Here is a 19409-nt window from a genome sequence, read left to right as displayed (position 1 = left end):
CTCCCGAGTATGCAACTGCAGTACTGAAGGTTGTAGTTATACTTGAGTAATTCTCAAAATTTCATTTCCAATATTTTACAGATGGTAAGAAAAGCTACTATTTCATACTCAGAAGGCAAACCCCAGAATGTCACTGCTAGGTACAATCCAAGCAGATCGGTATCTACTGATCCAAAGAGATCAATACCAAGGACTTAATAAAAAAACAAAACAAAACAAAAAACTATGTTTAGGGCTCTTAGTGGAATCCTGGGACTCAAAGTGACCCATAGAGAAGCATGCATATTTTTTGTTTTTCACTTTATAAGACTCAACAGAACCTTAACAATAGGAGATAGCACTGTGTTATTCTAGAAGACTTCGGTCAGGGCTTTCATTCTACTGAAACCTCCTAGAATATTCCAGGTTAAGGATGAGTGTGTGAGAAACTGGAGAGCTGCTTACAGCATGTATGTGATGACGCCCACACTCCACATATCCGTAGGAAAGGAAACAAAATCATAGTTCACAACTTCAGGGGCAAGAAACTCTGGGGTTCCAAAGTTCACCTTCAGCTTCTCTCTGGGTTTGTATCTAAAATTGAGGGAAACAAGGTGGGAGGGTTGGGCATGTCAATCAAAAATCAAAACAAATGAACACTGAAAAGAGCACCATCTATAAGGCAAAACTAACTTCAGTTACAGCAAATGAAACATTAACTTTTTACCAGAAATTACATATCTGTGCTAGTGTCAAAAAACTGATTAACAGTCCCAAGGTTCGAAAGTAAAAATAAATCCTATAAAGCCTCCATGTTTGGAAGCAGTTGTAAGAAAGCCACTCTGAATAACTGAAACATCGGAACAAGGTTATGACAAATACCCCGACAAAGTCCTCCACACGCACATGGCAGAACAACCCCTTCCAAACTGACACAATGCTGCAATAACCCACAGCATCTCTCTTTTGGTATTAATGTGCTGAGCTGTTAATATGCCTGAGTAAATAATTTGTTCCCCTAAGAAATCAGAACCCTCTATGTCTTCTTTAAACCACTAACATTTTAAAAAAATAAATCTCTTTATAAATGGAACAATTATAAAAATTATGATAAACACAAATTCTGGATTAATGCACTGTAAGTTAATAAACTTCACTGGACTAAGTTTTCACTTCTCATATTTTATGACATGCATTACAGATCCTTCTCAATGCTCATACCTCAAATTCAACAGGGTTAGGGTAAGAGTAATTTTCATTAAGTTAATTCTAAATGAAGGCATGCGATCTGGGGCATGTCAGATAGTCCTTGCAAGGAATGAACTTGCATCCCATCTCCTACTTCTACCCCTGCACTTACAGCTAAACAGACATACCTTCTGGCCAATCCAAAATCAATAATTTTTATTTGCTTAGCATCCCGATTCACACACAGGATGTTCTCAGGCTGCCAGGAGAAAGAGACACATTAGCAATGAAAACAACCATCTTTCACTCAAATTGTCCTTGAACCACAACTAAAAATACAAGATGCTCAGGAAAACATATCAGGCTTTTCACTCGGAGGTTAGTTTGTCTGTGTGGGTATTTTCTCCTTTAATTATGTGGTGGATGAGGTTGTGGGTAGCCTGCCAACCTTGCATTACCCTGCCTGTCCCTCTTCATGGTTTTACAGATTGCCATAATGCATGAGTTCAGGCAGGGGCCTTCTAGAGGAGAGAAAGAGAGAGGAGACTGTTGAAGCACTTTCCAAATGGGCTGGTGGAGCACAGTTCAGAATTGACAGAGCCCTTCTCCTGTTAAAGTATTAAGTGTATTTCCTTCTTGGAGGAATATTTCCCTCAAGATTTACGAGTTCCGAGAGAAAAGGCCTGATTCATTTAAACAGCCACACTGAATACGCAACATAATGTGAACATTTTTGACCTCCATATTTTTCCCTTGTGCTTTGTCTATGGGAAAGTCGCATGCTAAAGGAAAGCTTTTGTCTCCTACTCATTCTTCATCTCCAAAATTCCAAGGTTTTGCTGAGCTTGGTCTCAGTGCTTAAAATCCTTGACTAAGTGTCCCCTTGGAGTTAGACACTAGTAAAACTTGGCCCTGCTAATCTGACAAGCATGGGGGAGGGGATGAAATCAAGCTATAACATTACTACTCAGTGTCCCTGGAATGTCCTGCTGATGTAGCTATATTTATTGGGATAGAAAATTTTAAGTCTAGGAAAAATAAGTAATTTCATTTAAAGCCAAGGTCATCTATAACCAAAAAAAAAAAAAATAGCATTTTCAAAGAAGAGCCAAGAACTCTTAAATTCTAATTCCAACTCCACTAAGAGCTGGACATAGCAAGGTTGCCAGGTACCCAGGATTTCATACCCATCCTTTACATGGACCACACCCCCTTCCACATCCTGTCTGGTGAAAAGGAGGTCCAATCAAGGCAGAAACCCAGACACACTTTGTGAAATGATGTAGTGTCTCCATATCAACATCTAATTGACCATTTGGTTCCATATAATATCTTTGGAAACCCTTTCCTAAAATGTCTCTAAAACAGATGCCTGAGAGTAAAAGCCATTTTATACAGAGGTGGGTGCCATAGTAGAGTAGTTGGAGTCATGCTTAAACAATGGGTTGAATAAGTAAAAGCTGTTCTATTATCAAAGAAAACCATGTTATCCTGAAAATTCTTTTGCAGAATATAAAGAAACATCTTTGAGGGCACTTCCAAAAAATAATTTCTATGATACTAAAACTAAGAATGTCCATCATCTCAGATAAGATTTCAGAAAATAAATTTACAAAGAATACATCGAAGCCACTTCTTGACTCCCTGCATTGATGCATAGTCAATGTCTTCAGTCTGTTTTCTTCCAAGGAGCTCTCTGAAGAAGCCCCGTCCTTCATGACCCATCCAGCTGTCACCTTTATTATTAACTTTATATATAAGCCATAACTAAAACTGCCCATTGCAAGTCTTCATTCAGTGTTACAAAGCCACATATGGGGTCTTTTGACTTATGCTAGGTCAGCTCCTGGCTCCAGCTGCCAATCAAATCCCTTTAGGGATATCTGTAGAATATCCACAGTGAACAAAAATGCTCCTTGAAAATGTACATTATCACATGGAGTTTGTAGCCAAGGACTTTGCTAATGATTTTTAACCTCTGACTTTGTCGTTTTATGTACCACATCCCCCCTTCCTCCCCCTAAGCAACCGTAAATGGGAAAGTCAAGGCACATAAATCAAGACAGTGAGGGAAGCCAAGCTTAGGAAGAGAGAGCCCCATGGAAACCTATTTAAGGAGGCCAGATTTATTCAGCTGTACCTTCCCTGGAGACTTACAATATATGGTATGTTACAGAGAATACAACAGTTTATCTCGCTGACATGCTGTGCAAACACAGAGAAACGAGAAAATGATCAAGCCACACAAGAAGATGCACTTTATGATACTAACTCTAATGTCGACCGGATCAGACTTATTAGGATTGAGTCTTTTGTTGGTTTTATCTAAAGTGAAGTTCAGTCCTGCCCTGAAGACTTCATAATGAGAGAGAGATAACGAGGAGGAAGGAAATGGACTGGCTTCCCTCGTGGTCTCTGATTTGTGAACAACTACTCTCCCTTCTCTTTGGCATTGCAGCCCCACCGTCTGGCTGCCCTGCATTCCATTCTTTATGGCTTCTACTTGGTGTTTTAGCAAATCCATAAGAAAGTAAATCCAAAATCAGAGTTTCCTAGAAGAATTCAAGAGGCTACCAGGATCTGAAATGGTTGCTACAGCTTGGGAATTAAAGACTAAAATACTCCTGCCATGGATTCTGAAAGCAAGGAGATGGCAAGAATATTGTGGGAATTGTGCTGGCTTTAATTGTACACTTTTAGGGAAATGACCTACTGTGCTCATTTAATAGAGATAATTTATAATAATCTCAACAAAGGCTCTGAAGATGGGCATGCAAATATTAGTCCCCGAAGGTGATTGACAGGAATTGAGAATGAGATTTAAAAATACTGATTTTGCTAGGTGGTGTGTTATGAGTCTGTCCCACCAACCTGGAGGGCTGAATTTGAGAGGATAGCATGATCCTAGAAGTTCATGGCTGGGATAGACGAAGAAGCAAGATACCTCTCCAAAAAAAAAAAATCCATATTATTACTAATTCCTGATTCCTGAAAATATGACCAGTGACAACACAACTTTCCAAGACTGGTACATAATATTTTCCTGAACATGAGGGTCAGGGCTAACGAAACTCCACATTTCATGGGATGAAAAACATGCTCTACCTTGAGATCCAAGTGGAGGATATACATCTGGTGCATGTACCTTATCCCCTCACAAATCTGCTTCATGAACAGGATGGTGTCCAGCTCTGTCAAGCTGCAGTTTTCATCAATGATACGATCAAACAGCTCCCCACCTTCCACACTGCAGAGGCAAGAGGTGAAACTTTTAGTCCTGACTCCAAGAACACCACATATGTTTCTTGTGCTGAGTTGCTGCCCAAGTTCCTGCAGCTCTTGCAACAGGTGTATATGCCGTTATTTCCTTGCCTTATGTATATACCTTCAATGTCATACAACTGATCTCAAAGTCCCTGCCATTAGTGGCTGCATGTACTCCAGATGAGTCCATGTGTATCACTTAACAGTTATTGGGGATGAAGAGGACTCAAGGACACACTGAGGTGAAATTCCAGTGTTAACAGAAAGTACGTCAAGATCTTCACCTTTTGAGACTAGGTGTAATGGCAAAGTGCCTCTATGTGGCTGATGCAGGATACAGTAGTTTTCTAAATGCCTTATATAATACCATGGCTAACAAAACAAAACAACTTTCAGTGTCTGCTCAGTGTAAAAGCACTTGAGATCTACTGGTGCTGGTATAGGACTTTGTAGATCTTGGATGAAAACCAGCGCATCACATGCTAGGCTGGCACTCTGCTACCTGAGCTGATTGAGTCTTTACATAAGTGATTCTGAACTGAAGATGCTTAGCTGAGGATCAGGGGTTTGGCATGTGTTTTGTGTTCTGGAATGCTTAACTATCCCCCCCTCCATCAATAGCTTCATTATGTTAGGTTTTAGCTACTCATGGTCACCTGTGATCAGAGTAGCACAGGATATTCCAAAATAGAGACTGTATTCATATAATTTTTGTTGGATATATTGTTGTAATTGTCTTATTTTATGATGAGCTGCTAACTTATAAGGTAATCTTTACCATGGGTATTTAAGTACTGATGGGCTCAGCACTGTTCCCAATTTCAGTCATCCATTAAAAGTTTAGAACATAACCCCAAAGGTAAGGGAAATGCCTGTTGAAGGAAACAAAGCTCACACACCACTTTTCTCTAGGTTGCACAGGATAAAGTCCAACCTTGGTTTGGAACCACAGAGCTTAAATACAGGCCCATCTGTTTTGGCCTGATGCATCTGATCAGTGAATCACACTGGAAGACTGCACTCAGAAGCAGTTTTCCTTCTGACTCTGGCAATATCTCGTGTTTCCTGCCTCTCAGATCCAATGGTGTACTGCCCATGGTTCCGGCTGAGTCATGGGTGCTGTGCAGAAGGTGTGTGAAGGTGTGTGGGAGGGAGAGGACACCTACTACTCCATGATTAGGATGAAGTCATGCTTGGACTCAAAGGCATCATAGAGCTGAATGAGGTTCACATGGTCCAGCTGGTTCATGACATTAATCTCGTTCTTTACATCCTCCTGAGGAGAAGGAAAGAGTCCATTAGTGTGGTGGAGACTGGCCCAGAAGGAGAGGAGACACACCTCCCCTGGCCTTTACCTTGTCCTTTGCACCTCTGATCTTAATGATTTTGGCAGCCAGCTTCAGGCCTGTTGCTTTCTCTTCACACTTGTGAACCTGGCCGAAACGCCCCCTGCCAAAGAACAGACAGTTCAATGAGTCGTGGTAGTCTGCAGGGTCCCATAGCAGTCCCTGCCAGGTGGACAATATGAGTTCCCAGGCTCTGCAAGTATGTCTCGGTATCCAGAAGAGCTTTGGCCAAGGTAAGTTCTATGGGTCTCCTATACACGCCCCCAGGAAGTTGGGCTTGTCTTTTGTTACTCTTCCAAGTCCAAAGCACTGACCATTCTAAATCTCTGTTATGTAAAGGAAATGAGAAACCCTGAAAATCTTATGTCCTGAATTATATTCGTGCCTGCTGTATTGACCTAAATACTAGAAGTTAATTTGCCTCGGCAATATAATAATACTTATTGCTGTTTGGGGCAGAGGAATTTGATCAGTATCTCCTGTAGGTGTACACAAGGTTTCTCTTGAATTTTTAATTAAGGACAGTGGTTAATGCAGATTGATGACTAAATTGCATTCATACATTATGGTATTGAAGTAACTGATTAATTTTAAGCCATACTTCATTTTTGAAGGTAATTTTGATCTGTTTTGTCCAATATGAAAATGAAATTTTTAATGAGGAATAACTGCAAAGTTTAATCAAGTTTTTTTCCTATGAAGATTGATTTTAGAATTTGAATTGTTAATGTATCTCGGCACATTTTACTTAGGTAAATATCTGATAGTCTCTCTCTCTTTTTTTTTTTTAAGATATTTTATTTATTATGTATATAAAGTGTTCTGTCTGCATGTAACCCCTTCAGGCCAGAAGAGGGCACCAGATCCTATTACAGATGGCTGTGAGCCATTATGTGGTTGCTGGGAATTGAACTCAGGAAGACCAGCTAGTGTTCTTAACCACTGAGCCATCTCTCCAGCCCCAATATCTGATAGTCCTGTGTTTAAATGTTATTTATTTAGCATAGACATTAAAAATAACTTCTGGGCTAAAAAAGAATAGTGCTTCCTGGACCCTGCATCTGTCCTATGCACACAGGAAGGCGAGGCCTCAGAGGCTGCACTTTCAGCTGATTTTTAGGCAAACTAAAACGTAAAAACCACTATTGTAGATAGCACAGAATCTTTCTGAATGCATATGAATGTAGAAAATTAGAATTTATAAGCATATGAGCAACACAACCTGTGGGTCAGGGATATCAAAAATCATTCTAGAGGCTATATTTAAATAAAATAATAACAATATTGCACATAGATACATAAAATCAAAAGTACATATTGTGGCCAAAGAGACCCAAATGAAGACTTTAGGTTAGCTCGGATATCAGCTTCGTGCTTTACAGGACAGCTGTTTCTATGAATATGGTTTACATGTATCCCCACAGGTTCAAGTGGTAGGAACTGAGACATCAAGACAGAGGTGGTGTTGGTAGTTGGGTAGAGCCTTTAAGAGTTAGACCCTAGAGTAAGTAACTGTGTCATTAGAGGTCTTCAGAATGAATTCTTAATGTTTTTTATTGGACCCTAGTTAGTTCTCAAGAAAGAGTAATCACAAAGCAAACCTTACTCCAATTTCTTTCTCTCTCTCCCTTCCTCCCTCCTCTCTTCCTTTCCCTCCTCCTTTCTAGCTCTCTCTCACACTCTCCATGATGTCATCTGCTATGATGTGATACAGCAAAAGGACCACAGCCAAGTGGATGCTGGTACCATACTCCCAACTCTCCAAGACTATAGACTAACTAAACCTGTATCCATTATACAATACCCATACCTTAGTATTTCATTATAATAGAAGACAGAATACTATAGCTTCTTAATTATGTAATCATACTCAGAAGTGTACACATATAAGCAACTTGATTTTCTTCCCTTAATACTCATTTAATGAAGTAAGGCAGGGCACATGTCTCTACTCTGTGCATTGGTGGCTATCATGGCAAAGAGTGAAAGGGAAGGTTCCATAACAACACAGTAAACCATAAAAAGACCACATTACTGTTGCCTGCAGAGATAAGCATGACCGTGCTTGACATGTACAGGAGTAGTAGCAGCCCAACCACCATGGAACTGTAATTACTCTGCATTACCATAAACATATATAAGTGGCTACTTCAATTCCAACATTCACTATAGAGGCCCTCTGTACTAGCACACGTATGAACATAGCCAAAAGTACTTCTCATGTCATGGTGACTAAGATGTCTTTCCCCTCATTAGCACTAATCTTAGAACTGTCTGGCCAGCAGTGATGTCCTGTCACCGTCTGACTCCATTGATATCTCCATGCTGGGGCTCTCACATGACTTATTCTGGAAGGATCTTGATACTGAGGCCACGTCATAGCAGCCATGCTCGAATGTCATACTGCTAGTCTCATGCTAGCTGAACATGGACATGAGGCATTGTGCTCATCCGAATTCCATTGTGTGAATAGAACACATAAGACAACCTGACTCATGGTTTCAGAGGGCCGGCACAGCATATCATGGTGGCAGAGAGCTGCTCACTTCAGCTGGGAAACAAAGGGTAGAAGAGGATCAGAAGCCACTGAGGTTTCACTACTCCCTTCAAGGACATATGCCTATGGACCTGATCTCATTCAGCTAGGCTCCATATCCTACAGGCTCTACCATGTCCCAATAATGCCACCAAGTAGCTTGGCTTTTATACACATTGGGGGAGACTTTTAACCTAAATGACAAGGCGTACACATAAACACCCTAACACCACAGAGCAGGAGATGAACCTAGGAAAACTGCCAAGAATTCCATGGTATTTGGCCTGTTTCTATTTCTCCTCCAAGTGAAAGATAAGCTACTGCATAAGGAATCCTTACCACTTACAGCAGCATGTACTTGGTGGGCATGTCACATCTGGAAATAACACACACTTAATTATGCTCTATGGCCACCAATGTTGAGGTGAGCCCATAACAAGCAGACCTTAAATCCAGCTGTGCCCAAGAGGCATGAGAACTTTTAAAGAAGCTACTGACAAACCTTGGACCACAAAGCAGCACAAAGCCTGGGAATTATTTCAAAGTTTCTTCTGCAAATAACTATTCTCCTTCAGAGGTACAGGCACTGTTGCCACTGAAGTCCAGAAGACCCAGACACTTCAGTCCTGCACTTGAGTTTCTGAATCCTCATTTCTCCCTTATCCCCACAGGCCTGAAGGGGGTCCTCCAAGATCAGTTGTCAAGGAAGAAAAAATTCAGGTGTTTCTACACGGCAGAGGGCAAAGGAATGTGGAATGGGAAGGAGAAGACATGGCTTTCCAAAACTAATTGGTTGCCCCTTAATATCTTTAGGAAACCACTCTGAGGTATCATGCATATCTCCCACGTGTTGGCTGTATATATGGTACAATCTGCTACCCCCGCCCCCGGAGTAAATCCTGTTAGGTAGGCTTTGAGTTACAGGAAGTAACCAGAAGACTATGGATGAAGGAGGAAAGGAAAAGGTCCCCCAGGATAACCCTGACCCCTGATGAACTCTAATCTTCCTTCTTTAAGAGACAGTGTGCACTTAGATGAAACTCAGATGAGTTCTTCGGTGAGGAAAGCAATCAATCGAAATGAAAACAGCACTTCATGCTGTAACAGCTAAATGGAAAACTAGCAAGAATGAGAGAAAGGTGAAGTCTCACCGCTGGAATTATATGGATCCGAACATTCCTGCATTTCATCTCTGAAGGGCTAAAGCTGGCTTTTGGACAGTTCCTGGACCTTCTTCTGGTGAGTCATATTGGGTTTTTCCTACTGTCGGACATTATGACATGGTAAATAAAACAGATGCTAAATGGGAAGTATAGCTACCACGTCAACTTTCTGGGACAAGTGACAATTTTCAAAAAATGATTAGAACCTCTTACAATGTTTGGTTTTAGTGTTTGCAGTTCTCAAGTGGAGACCAACAAACATTTCTGCCACCTTGGGCTCTGCCTCAGGAAGACTCTGCTTTTACTGAGACATTGTTCAAACTGGGCCTCACTCACCCGCCTAGGATCTCAGATTTGCTCACGGTGTACAAACTCTCTACTGAAGCATGTTTGGCCATTACAATCCGATGATCAAATGGGGCTGCAGGAGCAGGGCCATCATCTGTAAGTTGAAAAGGAAAAGGCTGACCTCCTTCCAGCATCAAGCAACAAGTCTCATAATAAAAATCAGCTCCTTAAACTAGTGTACAATCTGCCACCTCGTGTTTATAATGACCCGAGAATATAAATTTCCATTTCATGTATGACTAGTCTGTGGCTCGTGAATATCTTATCAGGTGTCTTTGGGAAACAATGTTATCCACAAACTCTTTAAGGTAACTTTTAGGAAATGCAAGGCAGTGAAAAATCTGTAATCCCAGGACAGTCAAACACTTCTGGGCAGGAGCTGGAGTGCCTTTTCCTAGCACGGATGAGAGTCTTGGTTTGATCTCCAGCACCACTTCTTTTTTTTCTTTTATGCTTTCAAGCCTGAAACCATTTTTCATTTGACCAAGAGAAATTGATTCATCTTTTTTTGAAAAATACTCCTGTATAATTCATATTTTAATTAAAACGAAGAGGAAAAATGGAGAAACTTGAATTATTTCCTTGTGTCATTGAAATATTTGATACTGTATACTGCTTTCTAAAATGTTTTAGGCTTTATTTCAGAGTCACTTAAAGTGCAGAGATGAATTTTTCCTGGCTGAATGGAAATAAAACACCCAATAAAACTGTAAGTTGTATGCTACAGTTATCCAATTTCTCCCACTTTCCACCTTCCATCCTATATGCTTAAGTGACAGTCTGCATCATGATGAACCTTACCATGTGCAGCTACTCAAAAATACTTCTAATGGTCTTCATATTTCCCATGACAGTGGCTGCCCACAAATGTGCTCATCTCCATTTCCTTATTAAAACAGCTGCAGCACACATACAGCAAGGGTACAAAAGAAAGGGGAGTTTAAAAAAAAGCTATGATTTTATTTTACTTATTTATTCACTAACTGGTTTTCTGAGACTGAGTTTCTAACCTTGACTGTTCTGGAATCACTCTGTAGACCAGGCTGACTCAAACACAGAGATCAGCCTGCCTCTGCCTCCTAAGTGCTGGGATCAAAGGTGTGGGCCACCACCCCCTGCCTGGCTCCAAAACAGCTATGTTCTTCAAACCTGGCATTTATCCAATATATATTTCCTGTTCACTTAGCTTGTTCCGGGTGTACTACCAGACAGTAATCTTAATTTTGTTTAATTAATTTAGCATTTTAAAATTTAGATAGCACAAATCTCATGGTCTCTAATTTGATGTAAACATTCACCTCTCATGCCATAAATAGACTCTGAAATAAAATCAGGAGGGAATTATTCAGGGAGTATTCACTGCTTCAGATTTTGTTCAAGCTGGGAAGATATCTCTGTGAGTAAAAGTGCTCTGTGTGCAAGCCTAGAACATGAGTTCAGATCCCTAGGATCCATGTCAAAAAGCCTAGTGTTGGGCCTGTAACCCCATTGTTGATAGATAACAGCCTAGCACCACTCTCAAAGGAATATGGTAGAAGATGAGAGAACAAGGCACTTGGTATCCTCCTCTGGGCTCCATACATATACAGGTGTACACCCTGAGCATACATATATACTACATACATATTCACACACATCTATGTATGTATGTAGGTATGTAGGTATATAGATAGATGATAGGTAGATAGATAGATAGATAGATAGGATTTTTTTTCTTTTGCCTCCACAAAGAGTGTTCAAGTTAAATACACTAATGGCATTTATATGGCATATGTTTCCTTAAAGCTGTTAGGATGAGAGAAATTCCATTGGAATGTTCATTGGAGGTAGTTAGGAAGCTTTAAAAGTCCAGAACAAAAAACATTTCCTACCCAGTACAACTGCCCGGTTTTTCTCTCCAGAGGCAGTCATTCCATCCTGGGGTCTGTCATCCAGGCTCCTGGCTTGTCTGGTTTCCTCTGTGCTAACTGTGGGCTCTTCCCCCACACTCACTACATCTATCCTGCTCTTCTTGTTGTCCTCACTTAAGAAGCACTCTGCCACTCTGCGCTTACTGCTGCCAGCAGACTCTGTCTGTTCCGCACTCTGGAAAGTGGATCCTGATGCTGAATTTCCCAAGATTCCTGGTGTAGAGTTGCCCTTTATGTTACTGATGCACCTGGAAAATAAAATACATTTGCAGCTCTCGGTGTCTCAAGGAAAAAAGTATTCAGATTGTCAAAACTCTTAGAATTGAAACTTTCTTAGGATGGTGTTTGGGAAGAAGATACACTCTGTGACACAGAAGTGACCAGCAGTTGAGTTCATCAAATCTAAGTAGAGTACAAGACACGGAGGATCTTCCAAGGACCTCACTCTGAGTCCAAAAGTGGTCTTTTATGAAACCTAACTAAACAGAAGAGAGAAATAAAAATCATAGCAATGATCTCTCTAAAGATTGGCAGCCACAGGAGAACTATTATTGGTGGAAGAATTGGCTTAATTGGCATGTTTTGGCAGGTGCTGGTCTTCCTAAGCACATCTTGTGATGATGGACTTCAATAATGGCCAGTGTTTAACATATAGAAACTATATTTCTTCAAGATTAATTTTAAATAGATTATATCAAAGCTAAGAAACAGCTATGTCTTAAAAACCTCCCAAAAACATCATAGGTATTTGGATATACCCTTTGTTCCAAACAAATACCATACATAGAGCAGCTAACTTTAATTGGATACATAGATTCCTGAATTTGTACATGATACTTCTTAATTTTAATTTTAAAGAAGAAACTTAGCTAGTTATCTACTTTATACAATACTAGGGAAGAAACAACAAACATATAGTGGATTAGGAAAACTCCTTCAGATTTGGGTTTTTTATTTACAACTCAACATAATCATTATCCAATCATATCATTGCTTGGAGAGGATATGTTTGTTGTTGTTATTGGTTTTGCTAAACAATGAAACTCTTTTTACTTGTTTTTTTTAAAGAGTATTGATTACCAGAGCTATCCAAATTTGTGATTTTAGTGTTGGTGTAAGACTTAGAAACAATCAAATGGGAGTCAGGGAGGAATCACGGGCTTAACTTGACCAAGGCCCTGAGCTCCAGCCTCAGTGGAGGGAAGCAAGGAAGGAAGGGAGGACTGAGAGGAGAAGGGAAAACAGAGAGAGAGTTGAAGAAATGGCCTCAAATACCACCGCGCAAAGGCCTATGAGAGACAGCAGCTGAGGATGTGTAATACTGTAACACTACCTTTCATGGGATGGGCCACCATTCATTTCATCAATGTGCTGATTTTCAGTTGCATGCTTGTCCAGCACTGTTTCACTTGCAGCTGTTGAATCTCTGTGCTCAGCTTCTATTCCTCTGGTGTCTTCCTTAGAAGGAAGCCCATTTTTCCCTCCTTTGTAAAACAGGCATCCGTTTTTATCCTCGGTGTCCTGTTTATCTCCCAGGATGTTGCTTTCTTGTCTCTCCAGACTTTCTATGCATGGACCATCGTTTCCACCTGCATTCTCTCTTAGCTCTGTGGAATTCCTTGGAACAAAATCTGCCTTGTCTTGTCTTTCCTTATGACAAATGGCACAACTCCTCTGAACTTCAGAGGTGTTGGTCTCTGCATTTTTCCTGTTGAGTTTGGTAACCTTTTCTTTCTCGGAGGAGAACTGGTCTTTCTGGTCAGATCTCTCTAGAAGCCACAGAACACAAAACATTTTAATGAAGAATACATGTGAGCACCTTAATTTTTCTTCATTTAATGGCATCTCTAGGCTGGCTTCTTTTTAACAGCAGATTTAAACCTTCAAAAGCAAAGCAGAATGAAATATGCCCAACTGACTGAAAACTGAGTGTCAAGAGATTTTGTTATTTGTCACTGGTAAGTCCAAAGCCAATCAGATAAAAATATTTTTAAAAACACTACTCATCCCCACGGGAGTTAAGAATATGTGATTTCCACCAAATAAGAGTAATAGCAGAAGTCTCTCCCTAACCATTGAGTCTCCTAAGGATATTATTACCTGTGAGGGCTGATGTCTTGCCACCTATGACAATTGTCCTTTCATTTGGTGCAGGGTTGGACCACACATTTTCCTCGGCCTGTGGGTATATAATTAAGCAATCAAGGTTACCTACAGCATACACACTTTGGCCTCAGAGCTACTGACATGGGCTATGCAATTCTACATGTATGGATCATCATAGTACCATAGAACATTTAGTATTATACCTGACCTCTTCCCACCAATGCCAGGAGAACCCTGCCTTCCAGCTGTGATGACCAAAAAAATGACTCCAGACATTTGAAATTTAATTTCTTAATTAGTTTTACAGTGTATAATACATTGTAACTGACTATATTTACCCTGCTGTGCAACATAAAAATCTCAACCTTATTCTAGTCCATCTGAAATGTTGCTAATTTTCTTAAAAAATAATGTTAATAAAGCAGAATATCTCCAAAGATAAATGTCCACAGGAATAAGGGAAAATGTTCCATTGAAACTACTATATTATATAATTCCATTTTAGTTGTTCTGATTTGGTTCACTTATCATTTGAAGAGAAATCAGAGGACACATGAATGACTTTTCTAAACTACCTGGAAGAGATGAAGGCAGTGAGCTGCTTCTTCTTCTTCTTCTTCTTCTTCTTTTTTAAATAAGTTTTTATTTAAATTAAAAACAATCTTATTTTACATACCAATTCCTGTTTATTTCCTTCCCTCCACCTGCCCCAGGTAGTCAGCTTCTTAACAACTGGCCCTTCCTTTCCCTAGAAGATACCTCTCTCCCAAGCAGTTGCATGTTCTCACAATCCTAGCTTCCCCAGATTAACATAATAAACACAGTGTGAAAGGTAAAGATTAGACGAATCCACACAAATTCTAAATTCTACATTGTAAACTGATAAAATCCAAGGAAGCCACAGAAAAATCAGTGCCCCTGCTCTTTGGAGCAGAATACAATTTGCCTGAGGAGGTTTGCAAATATGAGAGATCATGCAAGTGTCAACTGTAGGGTAAATTGCAGATACACTTATAATCCAGAATGCTTCCTTTTTCCTGATGGGCACCTCACCACATAGAGCACAGTTAGTACACCTAGGTTAGTATACAGTCAAGGTTGAAGATCAAAACCATAGAAAGCTTCTCCCTTTTATGTTCAAGTACAGAGATGGCAGTGAAAAATATCCTTCAGTTTCCTTAGGTGAAGTCAGTTGCTACTTCTGTATGTGGGCACAGAACTTGGCACTCATGCCAATACCAGTGCCCCTTGTAACACTTAACTGTTTTCTACTAGGTGCTGTGTTTATGTGCTTTAGACTAGAGACATCACATCATGATGATGATGGTATGGTGATGATGTTGTAATGATGGGAATAACAATGAAGATGATGATGATGATGATGATGATGATGTGGTCATGATGATGGAGGTAAGAATGAGACCGACAATGATTTCTAATGTGTATTGAGCACAGACAAGTCTACTAGAAATTCCTCAAGGCACTTTGCATGGTTAACTCGCTCGTGATTCACAGAAACTCTTTGAGAGAGGCTATCAACCTCATTTTATAACAAAGTCTGGATTCTAATTCTTTTCTCTGCTTGATCTGTTCTCTAAGTAGCAGCATATTCTATACTATTTTCCTGACAAAATAGGGATTTTAGCCAACCTGGATAGTTAAAACTAATGTAGATCTACTTCATAGTAGGTGCCATAGAATAAGAAGATCAAGAGCAGAGTGCATAAAATAAAAGCATTAACACAGTAAGGCAGACATATGTGTTCATTAGCTAAAAGATTAGAATTTACACGGAAGAGGGCAGAAAGAGATCATTTCATTTTAGTTCTGAAAAGTCTACATTCAAGTTAGTCAAATAAGGCGGTCAGTCTAACAAATTGTGCTAATGGCATTTTATATCTGTCCCTTGGTAATTTCTCTTCTGAAATGAAAATGTCTGGCATATTGGTAGGCACCAACCATGCTTTGGGATTTATCCTGTGTGGCATAGACATTACAGTAAGAGCAAAAGTGAACTTGATAATGATGAAACCTAGTATGTCTTCATTTATTTCAACCCATCAAAATATGTAAAAGGGAGAGTTGGGCTAATGAACTCCGTGGAACCAGTGGGGCCATGAGTATCCAGAGGCAAATGTGAGCGTGAGGTGTCCACACTCTTCAGGCAGAATCTGGCCTGGCCAAGCGCAGAAACTGTCAGTGCGAAAGACACAGGAAGAAGCCAGTCAGTCACCAAGCAGGGCTGCTCTCCCTTTTTGTAATTACACGTCACATGTGTTTTACCATTTAAATAATGCAAGGCTTCCATTCATTGCCACAGGCTATTTATAGTTTTTATTTCCCTGTGTAATACTGACATCTAGAGGAACTGAAGAGTCTCAAACCAACAGAAATAGTATTTTTTTCTTTCCTCTCCCTGTGTAGCAACCATGTGGACCTTTACTCTGAAGACTTTTCAGTTTGCATTTCAAGTCCTCCATAGAGTTCCAAAACAGGACACAGCTCTTTAGATGCATTTTACCTGCTGTCCAAAAATGACATTTGTTTTCTATGAATGTAGAAGTCAAGATCAGTGCTGTTAAAGAAGAAATTCATAAAACCATTCCCATCATCCTGCAAAGGAATGAATCAGAATGACACTCCTTTGCTGCATTCAGAGTCCTGACTAAGATGAACAAAAGAGTTCATTTCATTCTGATTCATCTATTCAGCCATTTAAAAAATACGTGTGTATTTGCATATGGATACCTTTGCCAGTGCCTACCAATATCTTTTATAACAATTCTTTTTAAATTTATATTTTACATATTTAAAATATACATATATTAATTAAATTGGGCAAACAAAATTTATGAGCTACTATAATAAATGTTTCTGAAAATAAATATGCACACACATTATCAATGTATATAATTGATGAATATTTTACAGTGGGCTAACCTTTTACTGTGTAAAATCAAATAATTCAGAGACCCATTTCTCTAGGGATGCTGGTTAGATTTGTCATCTTGACACAAACGAATCACCGGGAAGAAGGAACTTCAATTGAGGAACTACCTCCAACAGAGTGACCTGAGAGCATGTCTATGGGACATTTTCTTGATTAATGACTGATGTGGGAGTGCTCAGCCCACTGTGGGCAATGCCAACCCTGGGCAGATGGTCCTGCGTTGCATAAGAAAGCAAGCTGAGTGAGCCATGGAAAGCAAGCCAGTACTCAGCAACGTTCTTCCATGGTTCCTGTCCCAGCTTCCCTTGAGGGTCCACTGCAATCAGGGAGTGTAAGCTGAATAAACCCTTTCTTCCCCAAGTTGTGGTGTTTATCACAGTAACCGAAGTCAAAGTAGGATACTAGGCAACACTATTCCAGTCATACTCTGATTTTTCTTAACTTTCGGTTTTGGGAGAAAGAAACATTCTAATTAGCTGGTTCGAGGACAAGTACATAATTAGAACTCTTGGTTCATTTCTTACAAAGTGCTTTTCTCTTTCTACAATACACTCTCTATACAAGGTCACGATTCACTGCTCAGATGCCTGTTTTCGTTGCTCGTCACACACTTCACACCCTTGTCATCTTAGAGTTTGCTTTGCCAAAGGGTCCAACCATGCACATTGATGAGCACCCACTGCCAGGGCCTGAGTTCAAACCCACGTAAGGGCTGTATCCCAACTCTCCTGGAAGCGGTGAGAGGACGGGACGGGAAATTAACACACAAGAACAAAGAACTTTTTCTACTCCTCCTTTCATACCCATTCAATAAAAATGATCCTTTAAAAATCGATTCTTAAAAAAGAAAGGTTTAACCTTAACGGTGACAGTAAAAGTGAACTGTCACTAGACTTCAGCAACACTGTAGTCAGTTTTCGTGCATCTGTGCCCCCGAGACACATCTGTCCTCCAACTGGAGTATGGAGCCTTCTATTTTAGGTTTTCTAGAACATGAACAGGAATTTAGGGCTCTAAAAAACTGCTCAGGAAAGCAGTGTGCAACAAAGGGAGGAAGAAATGGTTCTGTCGGTGTGGGAGTGTTCCAATAGGATTCATCACAGGCAAGCAGGGTCCCCTGAGGACCATCACTAACACATCCCACCTCGGCTCTTCATATCATCTGCTTTATCTTAGAACAAAATGTTACACGTGATAATCACACCCCTGCATTCGGGGATTACAGCTGCTTCAGAACAGTAAAATCGTAACATCACACATGGAACATAACCAAAACTGGCCCTGAATAGTGGTTCTGTATCTGGTTGCTATGGCAATGCCATGGTGAACACTTTCTGGTCACTTTAACCTAATGCCTAGTAATATAAAAACAAAATTATAACAGTTTAAATGACTTCGTTAAATTTTAACTAGGTTCTTAATGGGAGAAATGAAAAAGATTTTTAGAAAAATAGTAAAAGTACTTGGGTCCCTCTATTTGAACGTAAAAGATTAACTCTAAGGTCTTGTGTCTATTTGTCGTTTGTTTAGAGTTACTGTGCTACAGTGGAGTGTGGAGGTGGGCACATAAATTGCTGAAGTTGGTTCTCTCCATACACTATGTTGGGGCTGGAAACTGAGTACAGACTACCAGGCATGACAGCAAATACCTTCATCCACTGCTCCATCTCACCAGCCTGATGAAGGATTAATTTTTAGAGATTGTTTGCAAATAGATTTATTTCTCTTCATCTGCAGATGCTCTCAAATTCCCTGTGCTTTAAGCACAGAGGAAACACCCTGTGTCGCTGGTCAGACAGGAGGAATTCTCACACAACGCAGCCTGTGCTGTGGGCTGTGGGCACTGGCACTAGGACAGGGTCTCACCAATAGAATCCAAGAAGGAAATTGTTGGCCTTGACCTCAGAACCAAGGGAGCGGCTCCTCCCTGAGCTGTGGATGACATCAAGCAGAACCAGTCACCTGAGTAAATAACCCTGCCCAGAAAATGAAAGCCTTTGGACGTGTCCACAAAGCTGTGAACAGTGCTCCATTCAGAACCATGAAAACGGAACTTTAGGTCTGATGCTAAAGCTGTCAATTTAGCGAAGTCTAATTAGACTCTCTGTCAAATGAAGATGCATGAACATATAAGATGGACTGCTGGGTTTTTTGTTGTTGCTATTGTTCCAACTTTTAAAAGCAAACTGCTGTGTTCCTCCATATTTTTCAGCAGAAGAAGCTAGTATAGCACAATGTTATTCCAATCATCCCCTTTGGTTATTCCTTGTTGACAAAGGCCTTTTCTTTACTTACTTACTTCTCTCTCTCTCTCTCTCTCTCTCTCTCTCTCTCTCTCTCTCTCTCTCTCTCTCTCTTTCTACTGAAGGTTGGTCCTAGAACCTCATGCATGCTAAGCAAGCCCCAAACCAAAAACCCACATAGACATATATCTGAAAGAGTTTGGAAAGATCAGTGACTGAGGTTGGCCACAGAAGACGAGAGTGTGGAACCCCGGTGTCTACCCAACCATTATTAGGGTGCATGGTATGGGTCACAGCTGTGAATGCTCCCTTCTAAGCTGTTTTCCAACCTATCTCTGTCAATTTTAGAAAAAGAAAACAGTTTAAGACAAGTAAA

At 40.2% G+C, this 19409-nt stretch overlaps 1 protein-coding gene across 1 annotated transcript in view; it reads right to left on the bottom strand.

Annotated features, from left to right (window-relative positions):
* Mylk4 (myosin light chain kinase family member 4) overlaps positions 1-19409 on the bottom strand; it is an 81621-nt gene that overhangs the window by 13359 nt on the left and 48853 nt on the right. The window contains exons 2-10 of the mRNA XM_051194482.1: positions 13835-13913; positions 13068-13503; positions 11696-11982; positions 9813-9918; positions 5787-5880; positions 5598-5707; positions 4273-4414; positions 1356-1426; positions 445-573 (exon numbers count right to left, since the gene is read on the bottom strand). Of these exons, the coding sequence (XP_051050439.1) occupies positions 445-573; positions 1356-1426; positions 4273-4414; positions 5598-5707; positions 5787-5880; positions 9813-9918; positions 11696-11982; positions 13068-13503; positions 13835-13913 (1454 nt within the window). The remainder of the gene's footprint in view (positions 1-444; positions 574-1355; positions 1427-4272; positions 4415-5597; positions 5708-5786; positions 5881-9812; positions 9919-11695; positions 11983-13067; positions 13504-13834; positions 13914-19409) is intronic.

The sequence above is a fragment of the Phodopus roborovskii genome, unplaced genomic scaffold, assembly GCF_943737965.1.
Source record: "Phodopus roborovskii unplaced genomic scaffold, PHOROB, whole genome shotgun sequence".
In the NCBI taxonomy this organism is placed as follows: domain Eukaryota; kingdom Metazoa; phylum Chordata; class Mammalia; order Rodentia; family Cricetidae; genus Phodopus; species Phodopus roborovskii.
The sequence above is the reverse complement of the archived record's forward strand: the minus strand, read 5'-3'. Positions and strand labels throughout refer to the sequence as shown.